The sequence below is a fragment of the Opisthorchis viverrini genome (genome assembly GCF_000715545.1).
Source record: "Opisthorchis viverrini unplaced genomic scaffold opera_v5_17, whole genome shotgun sequence".
NCBI lineage: Eukaryota > Metazoa > Platyhelminthes > Trematoda > Opisthorchiida > Opisthorchiidae > Opisthorchis > Opisthorchis viverrini.
Genome location: NW_008751673.1, coordinates 455,823 through 475,435, shown reverse-complemented (window position 1 = coordinate 475,435; position 19,613 = coordinate 455,823). Strand labels below are relative to the sequence as shown.

Below are 19,613 nucleotides of genomic sequence, written 5' to 3'. Positions count from 1 at the left end.
TTGTCACCGAACTTTTTCGAAAACGATGACTACCCAATCGGTTTCAAGTATTTTCCACGTGATTGAATTTCATCTCATTTGCCGATCCTCATTACAACTTTGACGCGTTGATGCGCGATCTAGGATGATTGGTACAGGTAGGTAAAGTAAGATTTAGAAAGCAAATCATTGGCAAAAGTACAGGTCTCGAAAAGTACGGATCGTGTAAACATGCGTTGAGCATTCTCTCACTTCCTAGCCGGGCTGCCTCTCGCTGTATACTGGTCTGGTGTTGGATGAGATTCACAGAGAACATCTTGCCTCAACACGTTCAATTGTGCTTGCTTTAGTGGTCGGAGGCGTAGACACCTTGAGCCTTATCGTCTTCCTCAGGGGAATGAGGCGTATTGACCAAGTTCTCGTTGTTCTATCGTTCTCTCCTTTCGTTAAGAATTTATTGCAGCAGGTACTCCAGATACTACTAGTGTAGTATTGAAGCTTAAGAGGGTGAGGTGTGACATCCAGTCACATCTGTGTAAGCACTGGAGCTTGAAGACTCCCGTCATTAATTTCTATACGTCCGCATCCGTCGTATCTTTAGAATAGGACAACTGGATATTTAAGTGACAACCCTGGCCTGACCACAACAGTGTTCAACCTGGCACAAGCTACCACGCTAACCCTGTGGCTGTTGGCTCCCAGCTGTCACTGGCAAATGCCAGAATAAATGCATCCCCCAATTGTGGTAATTGCTGCTGTTAGGGTACAAAATACTGACGTTACTGCCAGCCTTCCTCATGATTCTATTACAACCGTGAATGAATATAGGAGAGAAACTAATGCACCATTTCAACGAGCCTCCAAAACCAAACAAATTGCACTGATCTACTCCTCAGGTCGTGATCCTGTTTGCAACGGAAGTTACCTGATTTTGCTCGATACTGAGGGAGGTTTTTACATACGTCCACTGTGTTGTAGTCAAGATTTTTCGAAACGTCCCTCCGGTTAGTTTTCCCAAGCTAACCTCAGCTGTTCAGTTTACCGTACCTTTCGTTGTACAATCTGATTCAACTCGCTTGGACTTACATGGAAAGCTTTGTCCGGACGGTTCTTCAGCCAATTCTGTTTTCTCAGTGTTTACAGAAAACCGCAGCCCTTGGCCATGAGGATGTCGGAAAGAAGGCCACTCAGAAGGATTATAGCCAAATCGCACCCGGCTGTCTAGTTGGTCCAAAATCGGTGATATTGGGTAGTATGATCGGTTCTGGCTGCACTGTCGGCACCAGCTGCCGCATTATCAACTCGGTTCTTCTTTCTGGCGCCACTGTGAAAGACAAGTATGTATCTCTGATTTCTTCGACTTATCTTGCTTTCTTGTTCATGGAATACTACCTGATAACAGCCTTATTCTTTTAGCGGTAAACGGCTCACTTTCTTAATCAATTTGGTAATCCATCTGCCCATCCATATTCTCCAGTTAAATTTCAAAAACGAATTCCCTTTATACCCACGGAAACTCAAAACATCAAATCAAAGCATTCAGTCGTGGAGTCCTGCATTGCGTAGTCTTCGTTCAGTTTGTGAGAAACGAAAGAGCTCAGCCACTCTCAGGTCACTCAGGAGCAGTCGAGCGATCGACTTAAACCACCGGTCTTACGACTTTCCTCGCCCATTGCATGTTTCTGTAAACTACGGACTGGTTACATCACTCACGTTTGCTACTCGTTTTCGTCTTCTAGACCTCAGAAGAAAGACAAACCGTAATTTTACAATTTTTTGTACATCGTAAGATGCGCGTTCTTCGTGAGCATCGTGATAGATTGACCGAGTTTGCTGACAGTCCGCTACTGGTTTCGCTCCCTTGCGTTCTCATCAGTCAAGATTGTCTCCGAACTACCGTCAGTCCTCGTTCTTGTTCGCACACCTAACTGCACATTAATTGAATGAACCTTCATTTTCATAAAAAAATTGCTGAAAACCACTCTTACGTTGGTAACATGGGGTTTCATTTCCTTGTTAGTAGTTAGATCAATAGACAGTGTGCCACCGAGGTAAATAGGATAGTCCCAAAAAATCTGCTGCAGTCCTAATGCATAGATTGGTGTTCAGTAACCCAGCTGGTGAAGGTTGGTGCATAGCGAACGTTCTTGTAACCTTGGTGCACTGAACAAACTGCGTTTTTCCCTGAGCCATAACGTCGAATCCCACTGTAACCGTGACAATATCCATTTCACAACGATCGGTCTTACTATCAGTTTCAGCCGTCAGTTTTCGGAATTTTCACGAGCTCATCGTTAGCGCTTGCCTGGAAGAATGCTCCCAAGGAACTAGCATGGGCGTTTATACCTCCCTCCAAGATGCGCAGTCTAGAGGAATGTGTGATTAGCTGGCCTCAAGAGAACTTGCTTTAAACTGGCCACAGTCCTGTATTTTTTCTACTGTTGTTAGTTAACTCAGCTCCAGCCACGGTCGGCTATGTACAGGGACTTCCTTTTTGAACGGATAGACAGTGGTGCGTGTCTGCTAAATATTTGCCATGGTTGTTTCAACTACAAATCGCCCCTAATCACCGTGTGCCGATAAAGCTACCATTGCCTCAGTATCTAACCGAGGCGTTTGACACCCCAGTCTGCGCACGTACCTGGGCGATGGTCAGAGTCGAGTGATGGCAATGAGCTAGACTACTGAAACGAATTAGACAGGATACCTGATGATAAGTCTCATCGGCTTTTCTGACGGGACATTAAGGGTATAGCATTAGCTAAAGACTCCTGAGTAAACTCATTCCATCGCACATAGTAGGCCCTTCCAGCAGTCCACACTAAAAATAGCTGGATGGAAAGTTGATTGGCCTGTCGTGTAGAGGGAGAGAGTATGCGCCTATGTGAATCACCGGTCTGAGTTATCCTAGCGGAGCTTGATCACTTGAGGTCGCCCCATAAGTTCGAGTTTTTGTGGAATATGCGTGTTTCATTCTTGGATTCTGTTAATCCACACCATACATCCTGCAGAAGCCATTCGGGAAAACACGAGGAAGGAAACAAAAACGATAGACTGGCAACCCAAATTAGGAGCTTACGGTGGCGAACTACATTGACGTCCTCTGGGCTTGGGCGGTGGCACTTCACCGGATAGCGGGGACTGCCTACCATCCACCACGTATTGATGACTCTGATTTGATTCACCGAAGCTCACAGCCTACTCATCGTTCTCGAGTTGTTGTCTTGGATCAAGCTCACCCAGGATATGGGAGGCGAACATTTCAGTCAGTTACAATACGTCACAATTGGATACTCCATCAACAGCGTTCGGCAGCTCATCATAAAACTATCTGGCTGCAAAATCCGCTCAAGATGTGAGTGCATGGGCGCTAATCACTGGTGGTTTCAAAAGGATGCTTCTGTAGTGAACTACTTCAGTTCTGCGCAACACTGCGCTCCCCCATAAACAGATTACCGTTAGAACGCTTGCTGCGGTTAGTCCACCAGTGCACCCTTTGGGTGGGGTTACATACCAGTAATCGGGTGGCCGCTTTTACTGCTATCTCATTTGAAAGCTTATTTTGGACAGCTCACTAGTTGGTCTTTGGCTTGTTTTCTGAGCTGGGCAATTTGATTGCAAACGTCTCATCGAGGTGACATCATTGGGCATTCATTATTTGGGAGCGTAGTGGTGCTTAGCGGTGGGTTGGTGGTTGGGCGCACTGATGACGTCACCTCGATTGGTGATGAAACGTTTGCAATCAAATTGCTCAGCTCAGCGAACAAGCCAACGACCACCATCTACGCTACCTGAGCTACCAGCTCACTGGTTATTCCGTTCGCATCATCATCATTGACACAAATACTTCGATAATAAGTTGCATTACGGTGTCGGATGAGTCTTACTCACAGAGGTCCCGCACTGCCATGCGAAAGGCGTCCAAAGCCATCTCCTCACAGATTTACATTCAGTTTCGATTCTACCGACAGATACTGTATGCTAGGTTGAGACCGAACCCCCTCCTCCAATCTAACTTGGCAATGCCAGTCTGGGTTCTCTGACGCTTAACGGAATATAGCCTCCATGGTAGTTGGGATTGAGTAGCTGGTTACCGGCGAGTCAGATTCTTCTCACAAGCTTCAAAGCTTCATGTGGATGTTAGTTATACTGGACACACTGCAGCCCTTTAGAGTGACCCGCTTGTGTTCGAGCATCAAAGTGTGCTGTGCCTCAATCCTTCAGACTTGTATAGTTCTCAGGCTTACCTGAGATATGGGGCCAAGTTTACAGTTTCACAAACTCACCGGAAGGTCGTTGCAACATTGGGATTTCTGCCGTTCCCAAGTTCAAGCATCATTCTTTTCTTTTTGCGGCTAAGTTATTTCAGGATGCAGTTATTTTCCATGTTATCCACTTGCCTTGTCCGGCGTAGCAGGTTGCGCACCAGGGGTCACTTGAGGACTTCAGTGGGTCCGCAGAATACCATGCAGGTATTGTGCATAGGATTCGTAACGCATTCTAGTGTACCGTAGGTAGAGTGCTCAGTGTTTGCTGCCACATGTCCTACAGCAGTCCCGCGCGCTACAGCCTTGTCTACATGAAAACTAGGATTGCTTCACACTCGTTTTATATAGGGCTACCTTGGCAAGCCGAGTATTTCGCTCAGAATCCAGTACTTCCGGTGGTGCTATAAATCTGTACAACACGCCATACTGCCGAAATCAGTTTGAGTTAACACACTGAATCACTTGCCTACGCAAAGCTTCATTTCAAACGTCAGATCCCAACTATTCTCGGGTAAATCAATCGTTTATTTTCTTCCGTCAAATGCTCTCTGCAAAGGCTGTCTCAGGGTCTGGTTGAGCACGTTTTCAATACATCCAATTAGTGTGAATCTATAGCAGTTCGTCAGCGACATTCACTCGAACTTACTTCGAATGGATATGAACGCCATTTTTCATGCCAATTAGTGGTTTATTCAGCAGCTGTGCGCTTTTGGTCAAAAATGTGCTGTCTCGTCAGGCACGAAAGTCGCGAAAATGCCCGACTTGTGTTACTAAAATGTAATAAGTAGCTTAAACCATACACGTTTCCGCTTCTTTGTTTTCTCAATGCGCACCGCCGGGTGGGCTGTGTTGTTGGCGACCAGGTTCGGAGTTGCAGACTAGATTTTTTACTTTTATCCACTTGCCTATTTGCAAAAGAATCCGGTTACCTAATCTATCAAACCGTCTATCCACTAACGTGCTAACTATGTTGTTTTATTCTTTTCCTCGGAGAATTTGAGCGATTTGTTTACTTCTGTTTCCGTTGCCTCTAGCTGCATCTTACAAGGCTGTGTATTAGGAGAAAACGTGACTGTGGAGTCCCAGTGTAACCTGAAAAACTGTGCGGTTGCCTCATCGCAGCGTGTCCCAGATGGAACCCATTTGGAGGCCGAACAGCTGGGTTTTACGGATCCTGAGTTGGAAGTTACTCAGCCTTGACCGTGAACGCAGTTGCTTTTGGGATTTATGCTGCGGTCAAACTTACCTTTTTCTTTGTACATTACCATTATCGATTTTACTTATCATTTTGGAGGTGTGAAATACAACTTTTGGATTTTTGTCTCGTGGATATATCTGTTTTACTCCAATACTATGCTGGAGAGCTCACCTTCAACACTGGTTCTGTGCTTAATGATACTGATTTCCCAGGTGTTCTTATCTTATTGTACCCATGATTCAGCGTCCAGTAGGTGCTATGCAGGCCGGCTATGAGAACATTAGCCTTATCATGTGTTTTTTAAAGATACGTGATTTATGCTAAATCTACCTCCAACTTTTGCGTACGGTTGTGAGCAGATTGGCAGTAGGTGCGCCTCCTCATCACATAGACGTGGTCACAAAGTTCGACTGGCTTATATGAGAACTGATTGCATATGGTGCAACCCGAAATACACCAGCGATTTATGTAGGCACTTGTATTTCATGTGAATCTACCGTCATATTTTTCATCCGACCTCCGTTATGACCTTTGCGTTGGTCAGGATTAAGCTGCTCCTAAGCGTCTCTGATGGGCCGCGGTGTGATTTGTTTAGCTGTTCACTGGCGAATTGAACCTTCTCCATCAGATTATAATGCGCGTCTAGTCGTCACTGATGGAATTACAGCCTCAGCAGCAGGAAAGACAATCGCGCTGCTGTTGCGCGTGCACCACTGGTTGCTTCTCGTTACTAAAAATAAACCACCGGCATGCTGTTCGGTTTTGTCTTTCCGAGTGTATCACACATAGGACCAAATTCAAAGGTATGATCACACCGATCGGCCTGCATTATCCAACTGCTGTTGAATAGTACTCAGGTGTCGGTCATGGATTAGGAGTGCTTACTGGGGGGGGGGCAACATGGTCCAAGTGGTTAGAGCGCGAGTTTACTGACCGGAAGGTCCGCGATTCGAACGCGACCTCTGCCTCTAGACTTCCCCTGTCTAGGCTTAGGCAACTTGGCAGTATCCCAGTCCTTATGCAACCTTCGGGTGGCATGGTAGCTAGGCACCGGAAGGGTGCTGCAGCTGAACTATTTTTGTGTTTACTGGGGGGCTATCCTGAGCGGGGCGAACGTTTGTAAATCAGAGGGGGTTATTGCCTACGATTATGAGCCTTCAGACAGCTAGGGTGCAAGATGGATTCGCATATATCCTAGAGGAATCTTCAGTGGCAGCTGGTGGTGTGACCACGTCGGCTGAGCGGATATATTGGCCGATTGCTGGTCACATAGTAGTGTGATTCAATGTCACAGCAATAAACTTGTTAATTTCACATTCCGGCGATGCATTTAATCGATCTTCCCTACTGAATTTTAATGATTTCACTCATGAGACCACGACTAACCAATTGCTTTTCAGTTTTTATAAAAACCCACAGGGATGCTCGCCTACTTTCAGTGTACCGGTTGGCTGAACGGATGGGTTGAGTGCAACTTTATTCATTTACCCGAGAATGGGGATCGGTTTCACCGACGGAAGTTAGGGGACTGTGCCTATCTGGTGGCTCCAAGAAGGTCGAAAGCGATAACGGGCTGTCGAAGAGTTTTCAGCAACCTTGCTTCGAATATCGTACTAACCGAAACATGAGGTGGCCTCTGTACAGCTCATTTAGTTGGAGAATATCGTAAACGAGAGGTTCAGCTTTCGTTCATCTGAGTCTGCCACAGGAGCAAATGAGCGCATCTCGCGTAAATTACGTAGCTAGCCTGGTTGGCGTGCAGGAATAGAGATGTTAATTTGTGCTCACAATTGCTGAAAACAAAGGCGTTTGTGACAATTCAAATCGAGTTAAAGGATAACTATTTTGGTGCGTACTTCGAATCAGACCTGCGAGATGAAATGGGAGCTCGTTACACGTGTTATCCAATTCCATGAGCGCATGATAGCAGATATTATTCCGATTTTTTTTCAATCAGGTACGTGGACCAAAAGGATGAAATATTTTTTACTCGAAACTCACTTCCGTTGTCGCATCGTCGGATTCATTCGCAAAATATGGGGAATTTTTAGACGTACCTTGCAGTTTAGTGCAACACAGGGTAAACGAAGCCACAGGATGAGATTGTTCTCCAATTCCAATTGTGTGAATATACGACCGGTGAAACAGCATTTGCCTGCCCGAATCACATCAGAACCTAAATTGATCATAGCAAACTATGCTGGTTTTCCGTCAGTCAGCTGGAATTATGGCTTTTTGTTCTATAGCATTTCATACAGTCTGATATGTGACACTGATGCGGTTCGTTTACGAAATTTTACTTTACGAGACCTTCAGCGGAGAAGTTAACATATGTCTTCAGTTTGCAGGGCCCTGGGTATCGAACGAATCAAACATGGGCTTGATGGACCCAATACACAGTAGGTTCGTGATCCTTAGCCCGAATGAAGCGAATGGACGTGCAAATTACAAGACCGATTTGTATTTATCCGCTAAGTTGATTGGTGCTAATCTTCTTTGTCCTCCGACGCGACCATGCCATCCTGAGTAGGGAAACTTTCAAAAGTTGGGAATCTGGTTTATGTAGAATATGTCACACACATTTTCGTGTGCGTCGGTTGATCGAATTGGAAAGGTATAGTACTTTATACCAATGGTCCCTGACACCATCTTTAGGTATTCTTTTGTTCCAACATGCTCTGTCTGTTCCACTTAACCACCAGTGGTCAAATACTTCGAGTCTTCGACAAGCCCTCAATAAAATTCTCCCAAGTATGCAGACTTGGTGTGAGACTTGAGTACGACTGGGGTACAAGGCCTGTGTGGTGAAATTTCCCACAAGCCGGCACAAGTCACCTATCTGATTGACTGAATTGCAGCCGCGACTGCCCTTAATGTGGTGGGAGCCCTTCAAGCGTTATTTCCATCTGGAGACATTATTCGGCGGTCTTTGGCGGTAGCACGTCAAAGGACTCAACAAAGTTGGTCTCCCTTGTATGGATTCCGAACATTAGTAAAGGCTTTAGGAGACCAACTATATGTAGTCATGTTTGAGGAATAATCACTCTAAAGGAGTTAACTGCATCTAGAAGGACGATAAAGCACTGAACCCAGCGTCGTTTACCCTTGCACACCAACACCATCATTCAGGCGATACCACCAAGTTCTGTTCACGTAGGAACTCGGTTAAATTTAAGGATCTCAGGGTTTCTCCAGAACTGCGCTTTGTTGGCAGATGAATGTGGGAACTTTTAAAGGCATCCAGTGAACTTTTCGTCGGTATTCATACACGGCTGATGGAACGATATAGAGTTGAGGTAAGTCCAGCTGGTCCCTGTCATGTGTATCGGCTGCTTGTTTACGTTACTCAACATACGTAGTGCGAACTTCCATAAGAATTGAACGATCCAGTACTTCAATTAATCACGTGTAACCTTGATACACGTAGGTTGGCTTTGTTGAAGCCTTTGAATTGTTGATAGCAGCTTGTTCCGAGTGGGGCTTGGTGTGTTTCATTCTGTGGACTGCCCGAGGTGCAGTGATTCGTATCCTCATCAGGAATAATGCCGTGAATAGTTAAGAAGTGCTGCTTGCTATGATGTTACTGGGGCTCAAATTACATGCAGAATCTATATGTCATCGCAGTCCCTTGGCTGCTGCTGAACTGAGCATGTTAGAAAGAAACTCCAGGTATAACACCTGATATCGCTCATGTATGCACCACAAGTCTATGGAATAGTAGCACCCAGTACAGACTTCAAACTCTAGCAGTTCATCGAGACTCGAGCTCTTTTATTCGCTGTTCTCAAAAGCTTATCCCGCGCCTGCAGAATAAAATTCCCTTGTTATACTAGCGCTGTTTTCAACACAATAATAAAGTGATATGGGTGAAATCTTCGGCCGCTAATGAACTGGGACCGAATTTTTCACCAAATTCAATGTGGGAACATAAGAAAAACCTGTCACTTGTCAGTCGTTGACGTCTCTAATCGGAAGCACTTCCATTCGACTTGAACATTAAATCAATTCCCACCAGCATGATGGCAGGTGAATTCGAGTTCTTCGAGCATATCCCTACCCTCATACCGACTTCCGCCGAAGCTGATAACTAGTTCACCGATCATCGGTTATCAACTAACTGCCTCACCCGTAGAACAGAAGTGCCTTCTGACAAAAGCCCATATCGACGCACTGCAGCAACTGAGGTAAAACTCATATATCGTTATCCTGAGGCCAGACTGAGGCTCTGGCACGGCATCCTGAACAAACAGGATCACCTTACCAACATGCAGTGCATTCTTTCAGATACAGAGAAGTTCAGGGTAGATACTCAACCGGATATTGCTTTGCCTGTGGAAAAGCAAATTTTACGTGAATTGGAACCCCAGTTTGAACTATGCGGTCCGCCAAGGACTCAGACACCGAATACCGCCACGCTCTGTGAATGGCTCATCACGAATTGGCTAACTGGTATTTCTACCATAACACACTACTTATAAGGCTTCCGATCAATTTCAATTTATCAGCCATAAACCATGTATCATGGGTAGGTGCCAGCTCGTCTCTAATCGGAAGCACTTCCATTCGACTTGAACATTAAATCAATTCCCACCAGCATGATGGCAGGTGACTTTGAGGAGTTCTTCGAGCATATCCCTACCCTCATACCGACTTCCGCCGAAGCTGATAACTAGTTCACCGATCATCGGTTATCAACTAACTGCCTCACCCGTAGAACAGAAGTGCCTTCTGACAAAAGCCCATATCGACGCACTGCAGCAACTGAGGTAAAACTCATATATCGTTATCCTGAGGCCAGACTGAGGCTCTGGCACGGCATCCTGAACAAACAGGATCACCTTACCAACATGCAGTGCATTCTTTCAGATACAGAGAAGTTCAGGGTAGATACTCAACCGGATATTGCTTTGCCTGTGGAAAAGCAAATTTTACGTGAATTGGAACCCCAGTTTGAACTATGCGGTCCGCCAAGGACTCAGACACCGAATACCGCCACGCTCTGTGAATGGCTCATCACGAATTGGCTAACTGGTATTTCTACCATAACACACTACTTATAAGGCTTCCGATCAATTTCAATTTATCAGCCATAAACCATGTATCATGGGTACGTTGGTGCCAGCTGCTACAGTTCCGATTACCGAGAATTGGGAGGGCGTGGCAGACGGAGTGAAGCATTTAAGGCGGTGGCATGTTCAGTTAGTTCGGGAACCGGGTAGCTGCGCATTGAAGGCGATAGGTTTGATAGACGAGAGCCACTGTTTGCCCGATCGGGCCATTTCTGCCAGTGTCACCAACCGTTGGTGGGCTGAGTCCCGGGATCTCCACCGAGGAGGATGACCGTTGACTGGTTGGTGTTTCCATGCCAGGCCCATTGCCGACTTTGCCATTTTTGCGGACCACATTCTCCGAGTTTCCATCAACCTTGTGTTTTACTTGAACGCCAAACCTTACACCTCTGGCAGTTCATACCCATTTGCAAACTAACAATAGCAAACGAGAGATTCAGCTTGGATTCAGTCGAGTCTTCCGGTAAAACCAACCTGAGTTGCAAATCAGTGTATTTCGTCAATGGCTTAATGAATGTTGGAGATGCTAAAGTCCATAAGATCAGAATCAACAATCCATAGCTCCACATTTGAATTTGTGAACGGGTTGAACTCGACTGGTTAAATGTTCTGTCGATGTTCAGATCCTAGTTACAAGCGTCCCTTTTGTGAAAGCGGCTGATCTCATTCGTGCCTACATTATAGCTTTACCTGATGTCACCCCCAGTTCTCGTTCCTTTCATTAATTTTTTTAAACTTACGTTATACCTAAAACGTCGGATTTCGTTTCCATGGCTCAAGGTGTTGGCTGACTTACAGTGTGGCAATGGGAAGTTCATTGGGTTCAACTCTGGCTGACCTATTCCTGGCGAAGATGGTGATCATAAACGATGCATTAACAGACCACTGAGGAACATAGATGAATATCGGGCGATAGTCAAAGATTAGGCAGGGCATGCACTAAGCGCAGGATAGATTTGAAAAATGTGGGCATTTTGAGACGGGCCACTACAGCGACTGGTGTGCAAGGTGGTGAAAATCGCCAAGCATCCCAGCATGAATCGAACAGAGGGTTTGGGGCTGGTAAGCATGTGGATAAGGGTTTTAGATCAGCCGGGATGACACGAGACGATGTATAGTTATCGGAAAAATGGTCTAGGTTTAAAGTTACAAATTTCAAGCAGAGTAAGATCTATCCATCCACACCCAACCCCAATCCAATTATCCTGGCACCCCTCGACACAGACGGACAATATCTGTGAATGACCCATAAGAAGAATAGTTCAACAAGGTGACCCAGACAGGAAAAGCAAGGCGGTAAAATCCGGATTCAACATGAAGACAAACTTCTCTAACCATCTATCGTGTTACGTTATACCTAAAACGTCGGATTTCGTTTCCATGGCTCAAGGTGTTGGCTGACTTACAGTGTGGCAATGGGAAGTTCATTGGGTTCAACTCTGGCTGACCTATTCCTGGCGAAGATGGTGATCATAAACGATGCATTAACAGACCACTGAGGAACATAGATGAATATCGGGCGATAGTCAAAGATTAGGCAGGGCATGCACTAAGCGCAGGATAGATTTGAAAAATGTGGGCATTTTGAGACGGGCCACTACAGCGACTGGTGTGCAAGGTGGTGAAAATCGCCAAGCATCCCAGCATGAATCGAACAGAGGGTTTGGGGCTGGTAAGCATGTGGATAAGGGTTTTAGATCAGCCGGGATGACACGAGACGATGTATAGTTATCGGAAAAATGGTCTAGGTTTAAAGTTACAAATTTCAAGCAGAGTAAGATCTATCCATCCACACCCAACCCCAATCCAATTATCCTGGCACCCCTCGACACAGACGGACAATATCTGTGAATGACCCATAAGAAGAATAGTTCAACAAGGTGACCCAGACAGGAAAAGCAAGGCGGCAAAATCCGGATTCAACATGAAGACAACCTTCTCTAACCAATCTATCGTGTTATTCGTCCCCACCAACCAACAAAAAGGAACTTCAGACGGGTACCCAGCAATGATCAAATCGGCTACTCATTAGAAATCTCGCGGATTGGATCTGTGACTGCCTTAAAAGCCGATCAACCTGGTAACTTACTCACTTGGCCTGACGAAGCTTGTGTGTCAAAAGCGAAACGCTGTTCAGCAATAAATCCACCCATTGTTTACCAAACCTCTCTGGAGCGATGATTACCCAAACGGTGGCAAGCATTTTCCAAGCAACTTAGAGTCAGTTCAAATCAGCAGATGTTGCCACGGGACTATCACGGCTCCCGTAGCATGGATGTGAAACTACTCAGTGGATTATTAAATTGCGGTAATAACTATAGCCGACAATTTTCACTCTGTGGAGGAGAGGAGTGCTAATGATACGTAAAGTAGCGTCAAATATAAGGCGGTTTTCACTAGAATTCCTTAAAGATCATTATCATCGACAGCATGACATCATTGTTCAACCCCGATGCTTCACTGCCGTACTTGTACGAGGGCTGGGATACTACTGTGGCGCCCACACATAGACAGGAGGACGATTAGGGTCCTCAACCAAAGCCTTTGGCTCAAAAGCCCAACCGCAAGGCAGCGGTGTTTGGCGGGAAATGCAAATGCATTACCATTTCTACGGAACAAGTCGCCACATGTTCCAACCCCCAACCTGGAGGGCCAGGAGACTGTGTTCGTCAGACCTCTAACTACTGACCATTGAGAGACTGTGAGTGTCATCGGGACACTCCCCATTACAGCTCAAAGAATCGCTGAGGTGCGCAGACCGTCACACCACGGTAAGGTCCGGTCTCTTCGTGGCAGCATAATCACAGCACAGCGTAAGCATATTATTTTCTGCTTGATATTCCATTGCATCTGGGGATGCGAACAAAGTGCATATGGCTGGTGGAACCTTAGGAACGACGCCTGTTCGATGAAACACATGAACGGCAGAAACCGGTAGCGGGCTGTCGATGAGTTTCCAACGGCCTTATAAGTTTTATATGATGTCAAAGAAATGTGGTGTGCTTTTTCACAACCCAAGGTACAGGAGCTTCGGTGTTAACGAATTGACAGAGGTTTGAAAGGGGCAGGGTCTGCAATACAACGAGATGGATGCCGAACTTCAGTGAAAACAGACTCATCATCATCATCGTCATCATCGACAGCATGACATCAGTGTTCAACACCGATGCTTCACTTCCGTACAACCATAACTTACTTAAAAGCCTTATTGTAAAGAAAAGAATAAAGGTGAACGGGGGAGAGACTTCGTGCTAGAGTACCACAATCATTCCAAGGTGCATATACCTCCAGACATGCAGCCAGGCGATCTGGATAGAAACCGATAACAAGAACGCCACTGACATCGGTTGGCAGTCATATCTTGTAGTGTCTCCAACCAGGTACAGTGAGGATCACACGGTCCCCGTCCAGGAAGGTGAGTAGAACCGACAACGCCCAAGTGTTTCGTGATCTCCTTCATAGACTGGAAGTAGAGAGATCAGGTGAAGTTAATGAGGAAATCTGTGCATCAGTACTTGACCATAAGGGTTCTGGGGAGTGGAACATTCCCAACTCTAATGTGTAGGATTCTTTCCAAAAGGTATTATACTACCTACCAGCTAGTCCTTAAAATCCTTTATGGCGCCTATTGACGAAACCTGTTCAAAACAGTTTTTCCGGAGGATGACGCGTGTGTAGCTCTGAGATTTTGTAAGAATGGGAGTATATCATAATCAACTCAGTACATTGTTTTTTTTACTCTTATTGAGGAGCAGTGTATTTCTTGAATTTTTTCGGCCAAACGGGTGAATTTTGACTGGACCCACTGATTATGGATTCTGTGAAGGACTCAGTGCACGCCAGCTAAAATTGCATGTCAACGTTGCTGTTTACAAAATGCGTTTGTAAGTTTAGAGCTAGTTAGTTTGCATTCACGTCAAAACAAAAACCGACACTCGTTATATATCGGTGGTCGGTTATTGACTCTAGTGTCATACCAGCAATTTGTCCACTGGGGTGTTATTTTCATTACAGACGATCGATTAGGACGTTATGGCATGTTTGCGGTCATTAATGCGATTGATCTACACGGATGGAACGGAACAGTTAGTCAAGCAGCTGCCAAGACAGAATATGCTTTGGATTTTGACGCGGCAATGGTGTTTAACAGGAGTTTGAGTAACCGAGACTTATGGGCTGCTAATCAGGTCTGATCGTGATTTACCTCTGCTCAATCCATCCAAACTAGTAGTTGTACTTGTTGGCTCAAATGTTTTCTTTTACGGTTTTACACTTGTGTCTTGAGGTAACACTAATTACCAAGTGTCCGCAAAAGACATAACGTTCTCATTAAGTAGTTATTATCGATGGAAGCACTCTTGTGTTAAAACTTCAGTTCCCCTACTTGCTGTTTTTACGGAAACACAAATAGGTTCGAGTTAGGTTTCTGGATGCACTAATAGAACCTGATTTCGCCTTTTAAGTCGGCCATTTGACGTCTGTCTACCGCGAAAATAGAATCCCAATTCATGAAACGGCCCCCACTATAATTTTAGTCATTGTGAAGTCCGTCCTTTTTCCCATATAACAGCAGTATAAAACAGAGCCATTTGGACTGTCTCATTGCTGATTGTTTAGGTGCCAGCGTACCGACCGGAAGGTCCGTGGTTCGAACCAAACCTCAGCATCTAGACTGCTCCTGTCTAGGCTTGGGCAACCTGGCAGTATCCAAGCCCTCGTGGCTCCTTCCGTTTGCAGGGCAGATAGGCACCGAAAGTGTGCTATACGAGGAGCGATTAATTTACTTTTTACTGGTGGCTTCCTCAGACTTGACCTGACTCTGTGTTTCGCGTGTATTCAGTTATCCAGAAGTAAAACACCCCAGAGCACTTGCCTCGTACGCCTGATATTTAAACGCAGACAAACTGAAGAGCCCCGTCTTTATATGTGGTACTTGTTGCTCCTTGATAGCCTCTATACCGTAGCAGTAGTATAGTTAATCACGTTTCTCGATTGCTCTTGTAGTTTACTAGTTCTTTTAAAGTCGCAAGGACGCCCGAATCGGAAAGCATGGTGCATCCTTGAACCGGTAGCATAGATGACCTCAAAAAGTTGGTTCCCAGTATCCACCACTGCCAAGATCCTACTGCAAACTATTCACCAAGTAGATTGGGAAAGCGCCCTTTGGTATGTTGTTATATGACCGGAGCTCTGCATCTCTGTCAGTATGTGAGGTCCTACTCACCGGAATTCAGTAGCCAGCACTGTGTAAACCAAGTTTCGGGACAGCGTATATAAATTCGCTTGTAAAGCCTCCCTGTATACAACTAGTATGTTTTAAGTCTCGCAACCAAGGAGGGCCAAAGAGACAGTTACATCTCATGGTATATCGTCTACCTGTGGTGCGACTAACAGGAAGTAAGTGCATTCTGTCTGCCGATAGTGCAACAACAAACCGTCTCACAGATGTGCCATAAGGGATGTAAGGACACTCTGTTTAAGTGAAGGACAAGCATTTTGGACCTTTGTAACTTTAGCAACAATGTGTGCTACATCACTTTGTGTGCTTATGCTCACTGACCAGTTGATCGATCTTAGTAGACGAGAAGTGAGGCATATTGATTGATCCGATAAAGCAACTGATAGCATAAGTTACTAGAAGCTTTGACAGTGTGTGAAGAGATTAAGTCGGTTACATAACAGGAAGATGTACGTGTTTGAAAACGAGATAACTGAAATCGTGGAAAAATTACTGAACGTATTAGAGGCTCTAAAGCTTTGAATTTGGCTCCCAAAATAATCGCTTGAAGACAAGGTACGGAGTGGACAAACTACAGCCGATTGTGTCGGCACTATCTAAAACATCGAAAGTGAATGTGAAATACGACACAACCTTTATAAGGAGGGCTGCAACAGAGAGCCAGATAGGCGTATCTAAGGGATATCGGTGTCAGCGTTGAGTCCATTGTGAACCGGTTTGTCTTTGGTAAAAAAAACAGCGACCTATCCACCGTTTCTTTTCCTTGGTGATCAGTACCTAAGTCATCACTCTCAAATCTCCGCTCCCAGTGTGTGCCACCTTCATAGCCTTTGCGGTACAGTTGTATGACCAGGCAGTTCCCTGTATTTCCATTCACCACCAGAGCCGATCAATCTCCTCTGTGACTTGGCCATCTTCATTCACCAGCATGGATACTGGTCATCTGAACCAGGACATGACTGAACACTTAGTGAGCAGTGTCAACCGCCGGGGGGAGTGAATTTCCCTCTTCCAGGATAGATTGGTTTTGGGGTAATAGAGGCCTCATTCACTGAGGACCGCGCCAATCTGTTGAACCAAAAGCAGAGCGAAACCGATTGTGGGTTGTCGAATAGTTTTCAGAAGCTTTATGTCGGTCAAGAAAATATTCCACGATATCCCGCATGTCAGACCAATTGAAGCATAAGGAGGATTTTGCGCATCACTTGCAGTTAGGGGAAATCATACACCAGAAATTCTGTCAAGTCTCTCGTTAGCACCAGTGAGTACGTTTCGTCACCTCTCTTCGGTCCTATCAATTAAATGTTACAGAAGCAAACATTCTATGTTTCAAAAATAACCAGTTGCGCTGTACGCGTCTGTAACAGTGGTCTTACTGTCGACCGCCTCATCCATCTAAATTCAGTCTACTTAGCTTTCAAGCGATAAGATTTTCGTTCATCTACCATCCAGTCATTGAACCTAAAATAAAAAAACCTCTTAAAGGAAGCTACCCAGAAGGTTTTGGAAAACTCTGCGACAGCCCACGACCGCTTTCGCACTTCTTGGGGCTCATCAGCTAGGCACAGTCTCCGAGTCTCCGTTAACCTTATGTTCCGTTTGAACTCAAATTGGACCGATTGCGACAAATCCACTCATTTGCAAATCGATTTGGTTTTCACGGGAGACTCAAATGAATCTCCGTTTACGATGTTCTGTCTGTGGAAGAGTTTTCAGCAACATTGTGAGTAGCTTCCTCTATGAAAATATGCTGCAATATCTCGAATATCCTACCAACTGAACCATGAGGCGGCCTGTGTGCAGCACATTCAGTTGAAGAACATCATAAACGAGAGATTCACTTGAGTCTCCCGTGAAAACCATAGTGATTTGCAAGTGAGTGTATTTGTCGCATAAAACCTCCTGTTTTCCAGTTGTAAAAACGAGGTTTTTCATGGCTATCGTGGGCACAGATTGAGGTGGGCGAATAACTTTAATTTTCCACTCAATTCTACAATAACTGTTCGGGGTATCCTGAAAAAAAACACTGAATGTTTCTTAGAACTACCGGGGAGGAACGGTAGGTTAATTCATTGTGTTGACTGGTGGGGATATGAAATTCACTTATACTGGAGTTGCCACCCACGAGATGAACACCAGGTTTGGGACGTACTGAACGCAACGGCAAGCTGGTAGCTTAGACAAAGTATTTCTACGAATACAGGTAAGAATATGTGAGTTTAATAAAGATGATGTCGGCAATCGCTAATCTGCTTTAGCGTTTGCATCTGACCGTTTGCCTAGGATGTGGAAGGCCATCTGAAACGTGTTCTTCCGCAATTCATCGACCGTCGAATTAGCAACGAACTTAGTTAACAGCCGCACTCAGCTTTGGCAAAAATGCCAGTTGTAAATTCAACTAGCGGACTTTCCTCAACTTGTCATGGTGAAACTGTGAAATGTAGCAAACTTCCAATGAGTGACATCAACAACTTGCCTGGAACTCTGTCAATATTGGTGTGAACACTTATATTGTTTCTGAATACAAACAGATTCATCAGTCAGTGCGGCTACCAGGATACTGAAACATGGTTTTAAGCCCCCGTCCTTTTTTACATGGTTGCTATTCAGTGCTACTTTACTGTCAATAGTGTCTGTTCCGGTTCATTATCGGGTGTTCATGGCAGATACCTGACAGCGCGCATTTGACTTTCGGCACCGATATCATAGCCGCACCCATCCAGGTATACCATTGTTTAACATCGTGAACACCAGCCAACGCATCTGTCTACCTTGTCAATTCCTGACCTGTTTTACCATGGGGACAGTCTCTTTGTCGTTCACCACCCAAAGCGAGACCGTCGGGAGGGAGACAATTCCACAAGACACTTCATAGCAAACCTGTCCGTCGGCCTTCGGTTGGATCACGCATCTCTTCGTCTACTGCACTGAAGCTCCATGAACGGTCTTGCTTCACAGCTTGGTAATTTATTAGAGACGGCTAACACAGTAGGTGAAATTTAGGTCCCATGAACGCAGTGTCAGCAATATTTGGTTGACTAGAAATCGATAAGTTGAGTACGAGCCGTTCTCTCTTCAGTCGTTCAAATAGAACATAAGGTTGACTGAAACCCGGGGACTGCGCCTACCTGATGAGTCCCAAAAAGGGTGAAGCCGGTCGTGGGCTGTCGATAGATTTTCAGCAACCTTATGAGTAGTACATTACAAAAAGATTTAAACTCTTTTACAGATTCAAGATACGCAGCTATCGGGCAGCCTAAAAAGTTGTAGCATCTCTCCGCCCATCGTCGTCTCTTCCCCATACGGAGTATGCGGGTCAACATAATCACAAACAACGGAGGCTTAATCGCTCAGTTGATAAAACTCTCACAATTTGATGTTCGTTGACCTTGGATGTTTATCACATGGCTGTTGATCCATTCGCCGAGCTTGCAAATCATTCCAGGAGTTTGTGTCAGTGCGCTGTTGTTGTGGGGCGACCCGATCAACAACCATCGAACGCTAACAGTGTTTTGACACTGCCATAGTCAGACCTGGTCTCAATAGTTTCCATAAATCAACAGGTTACCCATTCAGCTTGCTGTGTAGCGGCCTCTGACTTGTGGGATTGCCGCTATTCACGCGACGGACTATTTGCCCATCAGGTTTTCGTCCTACGTTGCTTCATCGTTTGCTGCGCTATCCAGCGGGTCTTCGACATTTTGTGAAGGCCGTTCTGTTTGACCTTGGAATGGCCAGACTCGCACAGCTTACTCTATCAGCGGTTTATCCTGCTTGACATTTCTATGCTAACTGTTCTGTTTTTTTAAGGATCGGCCCGGGACAAAGTGTGCTATAATGAGTCCTCGTTCAGAAGTGTA

The 19,613-nt window shown here is 45.3% G+C and overlaps 2 protein-coding genes across 2 annotated transcripts in view; one reads left to right on the top strand and one right to left on the bottom strand.

The window, feature by feature from the left end:
* The window catches only part of T265_01549 (hypothetical protein), a gene marked incomplete at both ends in the record, with an annotated part of 11,380 nt that extends 5,723 nt beyond the window's left edge, over positions 1–5,657 (top strand). The window contains 2 exons of the mRNA XM_009165608.1: positions 1,123–1,316; positions 5,282–5,657. Coding sequence (XP_009163872.1) covers positions 1,123–1,316; positions 5,282–5,447 — 360 coding nt within the window. The remainder of the gene's footprint in view (positions 1–1,122; positions 1,317–5,281) is intronic.
* The window catches only part of T265_01550 (hypothetical protein), a gene marked incomplete at both ends in the record, with an annotated part of 29,522 nt that overhangs the window by 4,910 nt on the left and 4,999 nt on the right, over positions 1–19,613 (bottom strand). The window contains one exon of the mRNA XM_009165609.1: positions 13,800–13,977. Within this exon, the coding sequence (XP_009163873.1) occupies positions 13,800–13,977 (178 nt within the window). The remainder of the gene's footprint in view (positions 1–13,799; positions 13,978–19,613) is intronic.